We start from the raw sequence: 7,724 nt of genomic DNA on the forward strand, positions 1-7,724 counted from the left end.
TATGACAATTTGACTACACTGATGCTATCTGTTACAGTTTCAACAACTCGACATTTCTCAGCTATACAAGATTTGATATATATTACAATACCCCCTCCACGGCCGTGGAGTCTAGGTATGACATGATCAGTATACCCTGTTATAGATATGTCATCCTCACTACTAATCCAGCACTCGTATAAACATGCAATTTCATATTTACATAAAATGTTCAAAAAATCTCGATCATTCAGTTTATCAACAAGTGATCTGCAAACATTCCATGATAGAACGTTAACAGTAGAGAGTTCACTCTCCTCATCATCCTATACAGACTTAAGGGTAGTTTCACCTGATGACACAGGTGAGAACGTTTTGTCGGTTGGGCATGCACACCAGGAGACCCATTTGACGGACTTTGAGCAACGTCACTATATGTTCTGGTCTGTCGCGGGTTGCTATTCTTCGCTCTGACGTCACTACTTACCAAAGGCCCCGTGTACAACTTGCCGTCCACTATGAGCTTGTCTCTGACAAGCTTGACCTTATGGTGTTTGGCTTTTAGGTCTTTATATGTTGGGTACAGTTGCCTTCGTTTTTGTTCAACTTCTGAAGGGAATTGTTCATTGATATAGAACGAAGTTCCTGCTAGCATACCTGACCGCTTCAACACTAAGGATCTGCCATTGTTGTAGATGAAGCGAGCGACGATTGACCTTCTTTTTCCACGAATGAACTTTCCAAATCGATGAACATTACCAAGCTCAATATGGTGCTGGATGTTCAATTCTACGTGTAGAAACTCTCGGAGAAGTGATTCTGTATTCTCTTTGGGTGACTCCAATAAACCACTGAACACTAGGTTGTTCTTCATAGAGCGCCACCTTAAATCTGTTACACTCCGTTTCAATTCATCTTTATCAGATTTCAACTCATTCACTACTTTTTCGAGACTTTCAAAGTTCCCTTTTATAGGCGTATGCGTGTGGACTGCTCTTTTCAGCCTCTGTAATTCATCCCCTTGCTTTTTTGATGCATTCTTCACCTCATCATACATATCACTTATTACTCTGCAGCTTTGCTCCATATCTTGACCCTTGACCTTTAATATATTAACTTCATTTTCCAAATTCCCTAGTCTGTTATTTATTGACTTCATTAGTTAAAACATTTGGTTTAGTTGGGCATTGGCTCCAGCATCAGTACCAGACTCATCAAACAACACTTCTCTGGTCGCTTGGAGAACCGTTGATGTTTCCACGGAATCCATTCCACTAAGCTAGATTAGTAGCTTACTCACCGCGCTATCGCACTGTAGTACTTCTTTGTTATTGTGTGGCGGGTTAGCAGAGCGTGACGGGATTTCGACAATGACTGTCGTAGTGACCACACATTTCTATACACAGGTTATATATATATATATAAACAACAGCATATAGCGTCAATTGCCAATCGATAAAGAGACAACACTACTAGTGTTCATGGGAACTCATAACAATGAGAAAGATCTTATCTAAGAAGCCTTCAGATTAGTTCAACAGTGGTTGAAGTATACATGTTATAAAGCTGCTTTAAAAATATTTCGGTGTATTTAATCATTGTTAACTTTACAAACTTAACAAAGGTATACTACTTTTAAAACGCCAGTTAGGTACCCAACATGTGTTAATGAAAAACGGTTTCACAGTATTGAACTACTGAGTGTAAGACATGAAGGAGACGATAACCTATCTTAATAGTGTCGTGGCCTGTCCTTTTTTCCCCAGATTGTATCTAAAATCTACTACTTCGATGGGATTCACGTTTTACAAATTCCATTATTTAAGGTTGTACACTATGTATCTTTTGTTTGTCCTTAAATTATCACTTTTTTAATTATTTCAACATTTTAACACGAGGGTATTTGTTTAGGTCAAGAATGAGTGAGAATTTGTCGACTTTTTCACCTGAAAAATATTACCCCAATTGTTGAGATTTCGTTGTCTTCTAAGCACATGTGTAATTGATATTCTGAAAATATTAATCTTGGTTTTTTTCCTACCTTTCAAAATACTGTGCAATCGGTTAATTATGTCGTTTTATTGGTCCATTTCTAATTTCCCTTGTATTTATATTTACTGGCATTGAAATATCGACCGATACTTTATTTAAATTGCAAGAAAACTAATTAAATTCACGTTGTAGTCAATGTATAAACAAATGTTCGTATGATATGAATATTAAGTAATTTACCGTAAATAAGGGATAACTATTCGGTGTTTTGAGATTCGCACAGGTATATTGTGATTATACTGTCGTTACTGGCGGTGTCATCTGAGGTAAGTGAAACGGTACTACATTAAAATTGTTTGCGAGATACTCGTATTCCATACGTAACGTAAACTTACGCAAAAACAAGTATAATGCGATCCATAATAATTAATTTTAATGATTATACTTTCTGATACAATTAACAAAATAGTTTTTGATGATAGGATGTTATTAATAATACCATTTGTCATATTTGCGCAACAGTTTTCCTGTTAAAATGTAACAATAAGATATTGTTTTCATTCCTTATCAAACACTAAATTTACTTTTACAGTAGCTTGGTGATTACGGTAATCAACATAATTTGTTGTATGCTTACCCATTTTGTAGTTTATTTACGTATCTCCGTACCACTGTCAAACCTGTAACTATGCATTGGGAACGGTGTTTTCCACCAGCATGACTATAACTTTGGTAAATCATTTCTCAAAAGAAAACCATACCTTGCGGGATTTTTAGGAAAAGTGATTTAGAACAAACTATTATCAACAACAGTGTTCTGAGTGTAGATTTCAAACTCTGGAGCTCAAATTGTCACACCATATCTTTAACCTACTGAGATACCTGGTCAAGGAAACCGACCCTGTGCTACAGTTATACTTAAAACGACATTGGGGAGAGTCTTTTGCCTGCAGTGGGAAAGGCTGCTTTAATACATCTTCTATTTGCACCGTATTTACTACTGCTAAGTCTTAAATTCGACATAATTCCTGTCTTCTTTTTTAAAAAGATGGTAATAGATACGGTATGCAAAGAACGACTTACAGCTATTTTGTCTTTTTAGAAAAACCTTAGTTGAGCCGTACTATCGATAAATAAAGGACTTAGAGAGGGGAGGAAAAAAAATAAGTCGTCGAAGCTCTCGGATGTACTTGTGAAATATTTGGACAATGCTGAGTATTTGACAGTCTGCATCCACTCTAGGAACTGGATATATATACTGTATTTGACCAGTCGCTTAGAGGTTCAGCTATTTTGAATCTCCTTGCTTTTGCCATTTACATTCGCTTTATACAATGACACAATTTATATATAGCTGGTGTTGTTCTTTTCTTCGCGAATTAAAAGCGCACGAATATATTTGAAAAACCAAGCAAACAAAATCTTTAAAATCTTTGATTGACAGTATGTTCTTGTAATTACAGATATTGTTTTACCTTTAATTTTGCTTACTGTCCTTGTGGGAGTTAATTCTCATGATAGAACAAAGTTGTCATAGTTGTTTTTTGGCATGTCATTTAATAAAAAGATATCACATGTAATCAAATGTGTTGACCAGACATGCATGCTTTTTGTTATAAAATCCCACCAGCCAAAATGTTTAAGGTTTACAAATGCAGCGAACACAAGGCAGGGATTTTTGTATTTTTGTATTTGACGCCAAAGAGCAATGTTACCACTTACCAAATACATTTAACAAGTTATCACTAGCATTGAACCCCCGACTAGACTTACACATTAACTTTAATGAAGAGTTATTTAAGTCATTTATAAATTCTGTTTTATGATTTATAATGTCTTATTATTCATTTAAGTAGATAACTATATATCTTTGGATTCATCTGTCAGAATGAGTAGCATTCCACAGAGAATTTACGAAATAAACTGCGTACGAAACTTAAAATTCCTACACAAAGTCACCTTAACTAGGTTGTATATATAACATGGTATTAGCGAATACTGACGGGGCAAATATATTATTGCACTTTTTAACTTCAATAACTGATAGATCAGATCAAATAGTATTTCATTTACAACGATATCTAAAGTCAAATTATACTTTTACTGGTACAGTCGGCAAAGAAATGGTTCTTCACTTTTATTTTGAGTTGTCCGTGTTTTGTTTTTGTTCTTAATGTAACGTTGTGTTTTTGTGTATACTGCCGTAAATATATTTTCATTGTGCTTTGTCGGTATTATGTATCCATTTTTCTCTTTCTGTGGTCATGTTAACTTTAAATCCATAATATTTAAACTAGTGTTGATGTCGATAGTTTTATGACAATTTCAACCCTAACCATAATATGGAATAATTCCTGAAAATTAAGTAATTGACAATTATCTTTTCACCACTGTTGACCATAATGAACACATCCAGCTCAATACATAATAGAGTCTACTAGAGTTACATAGGGCTACCTATAATTGTCGATGTACTGTTCAAAATAACACAGTGTTGAATACTTATACTTACGATGGGGCACTACATCAATGATGTGTGTTGATAAAAGTTATCTCCCTTTAAACTTTACCAGTACAAAAAACTAGGAATACTCTAAGAGTTTCCTCCCCTCCAGCAGCCTAACTGGTAACTTCACATTAAAAATTAAGAATTTATCAAAAAAATGAATGGCGTCCAAATAACGTTCATCTACCCTTATCTGTGGTTGCTCTGCCAATCCACAAGAAGCTGTATAAAGTGTCTCAGATCTGGTAATTCAGCACAAATCATTTTAGAAATGGGGTCCCACTTTAAACGCTAATCCTTAAAACAGTCACAGTTACTTGTGCTTGGCCATAAGGGGGAAAAAAGAAGATAAATGACCCGGCCCGAACCTGATTGGTAATATCAATATTGATAAAATATAAAAAAAAAAATATTTATCAGAGTTAGGTTCAGGTACCAGGTATCAGGCTCCTGACCGGCCCTTAGTTTTTTTGTTTGTTTGTTTTGTTTTTGTTCTTGTATTTTGCTATTTTATTTTTTATTTTCTAACGATTAAACTCAAGTCCCTGTGTTATAGCATACCGCCATCAAAGATCACGACGGGTGCTATATGTGGTGCTATAAACTATTACTATTCTGGAGGACGTAGTATTACCTTCAATTGTTATATAGGTGCATGGTATCTCCTTTTCCTTCGATGTCCTGAAATTGGTTTCCATTGTTGATTGTTCGCCATGTCCTTTTTATCATTTCTTTGTTTACTAGTGCAGTTTTTATTTCACTAATTCACGTCACTGCATATATTCTGTGTAATTTCTATATCGCTTCCCTCCTATCGCACACCTCATATGTTACATATCATCTATAAACATCAATGTAACGAATGGAATATTATAAATCGATTTTTACCCTCCTGAAGGTCGTACTATGAATGGTAAATGAAGAAACTAAGTTGCATATTTTTAAAAATAGTTTTATTACCGCAGTTACAATATTTAAACATGTCCATTTGTAACACTTTGAATACGAATCATAGCTATACAATGTGTTACAGTGTGTTTATTTGACGTTGTCTTACCTTATTCATGGTCTACGTACGGATGTATATTCATATATTCTGATACTAATAAGATATTTCAGTCTAAATTATCAATGAGTTTTTCACTTTTACCTTGCTCTGATAATTTTGAATGCATCATAACATTTTTTTGGCAAGAGCAAGTGAAAAAGGCCAGTACCACTTAACGCAGTGATCAGATATCGTACCACTTCGGGCTGGGGTTGAAAACATTTACGATATACCTCATTAAATTTTAACATCTAAATTTCATCTGTTAAATGTCAAAACAGGCATCTCGTTTTCCTGTGAATGCACGCGTCTATACACTTATACGTCATGTGAATGAGAAGTAAAGTGTCTAAGTTATTTTAAATTCAGAGTCTAACATCATTTTAAACAAGCATGTCAGAAGCTAATATAATGATAATTTCTGTGTGTATATTTTTTTCTGTAAATGTAATATAAATTTGGGGCAGCGAGAATACTAACAATCAAAACCTTGACTCTCCCAATCTGGTTTGCATCACCCTTATGATAAAACTAATGTTGGCACGCTTTTTAACTTTTAATTTTTAAGGGAGTATGCTTCCATTCGGTGTCTTGCGTCTCATTTTTCAAAACAGATCTTCACCATGAAATCTGTATTTGTTCAAAATGGTATGATATACATTATTCATCAAATAAAGGATACAATTATGCACGCATTTGTGATACTTGTGTACTCTACATTAAAGCTAACAGAAAGTGATTCAAGGGAGCTAATTCAAACGGAAATCACAGGTACATGTATGTACAAGAGGTATGATATGGAGTGTGGTATTCATCTTTAAATGATTTTTGAAAGAAGGAACTACGTGTTATGTGGATGCAATTTGATGTTGAGTAAATAAGCTCACATGTTTCTGTCTGCTGGGTGTTATGGTTTATGAAGGATTTCCTTCAGTTTTGGTGTATCTTCGCTTTATACTTTTATCTTTTCGTACACTGGGTTTCTATTTTGTCCTTGTTAACGCTTTGGTATATTTCATTGTATTGATTTCGTCATGTGGATTGTCAAAAAGCGACTTATGTAAATACAATACGTTGGTAATATATACTAGTAGTGGTAGAATTAGGATCCGTCTCGTTTTAGATTTATTAAATACTGTTATTTATGTATTTACAATACGTTGGTAATATATACTAGTGGTAGAATTATGATCCGTCTCATTAAGCTTTATGAAATACTGTTATTTATGTATTTACAATACGTTGGTAATATATACTAGTGGTAGAATTATGATCCGTCTCATTAAGCTTTATGAAATACTGTTATTTATGTATTTACAATACGTTGGTAATATATACTAGTGGTAGAATTATGATCCGTCTCATTAAGCTTTATGAAATACTGTTATTTATGTATTTACAATACGTTGGTAATATATACTAGTGGTAGAATTATGATCCGTCTCATTAAGCTTTATGAAATACTGTTATTTATGTATTTACAATACGTTGGTAATATATACTAGTGGTAGAATTATGATCCGTCTCATTAAGATTTATGAAATACTGTTATTTATGTATTTACAATACGTTGGTAATATATCCTAGTGGTAGAATTAGGATCCGTCTCGTTTTAGATTTATTAAATACTGTTATTTATGTATTTACAATATGTTGGTAATATATACTAGTGGTAGAATTAGGATTCGTCTCATTAAGATTTATGAAATACTGTTATTTATGTATTTACAATACGTTGGTAATATAAACTAGTGGTAGAATTAGGATTCGTCTCATTAAGATTTATGAAATACTGTTATTTATGTATTTACAATACGTTGGTAATATAAACTAGTGGTAGAATTAGGATTCGTCTCATTAAGATTTATGAAATACTGTTATTTATGTATTTACAATACGTTGGTAATATAAACTAGTGGTAGAATTAGGATTCGTCTCATTAAGATTTATGAAATACTGTTATTTATGTATTTACAATACGTTGGTAATATAAACTAGTGGTAGAATTAGGATTCGTCTCATTAAGATTTATGAAATACTGTTATTTATGTATTTACAATACGTTGGTAATATAAACTAGTGGTAGAATTAGGATTCGTCTCATTAAGATTTATGAAATACTGTTATTTATGTATTTACGTTGGTAATATAAACTAGTGGTAGAATTAGGATTCGTCTTATTTAGATTTATGAAATACT

At 33.3% G+C, this 7,724-nt stretch overlaps 1 protein-coding gene across 1 annotated transcript; it reads right to left on the bottom strand.

The window, feature by feature from the left end:
* Positions 1 to 229: 229 nt before the first annotated feature.
* On the bottom strand, positions 230 to 1,036 carry LOC110443368. Its single transcript, XM_021487549.1, has one exon. The coding sequence runs from the start codon at positions 1,034 to 1,036 to the stop codon at positions 230 to 232; it is 807 nt and encodes a 268-aa protein (XP_021343224.1).
* Positions 1,037 to 7,724: the final 6,688 nt, after the last annotated feature.

This window comes from Mizuhopecten yessoensis, unplaced genomic scaffold (assembly GCF_002113885.1).
Source record: "Mizuhopecten yessoensis strain PY_sf001 unplaced genomic scaffold, ASM211388v2 scaffold716341, whole genome shotgun sequence".
NCBI classification, from domain to species: Eukaryota; Metazoa; Mollusca; class Bivalvia; order Pectinida; family Pectinidae; genus Mizuhopecten; species Mizuhopecten yessoensis.

Bases quoted from the DNA above. Each gene is read 5' to 3' on its own strand.
- LOC110443368 (XM_021487549.1), bottom strand. From the start codon at position 1,036: ATGTATGATGAGGTGAAGAATGCATCAAAAAAGCAAGGGGATGAATTA.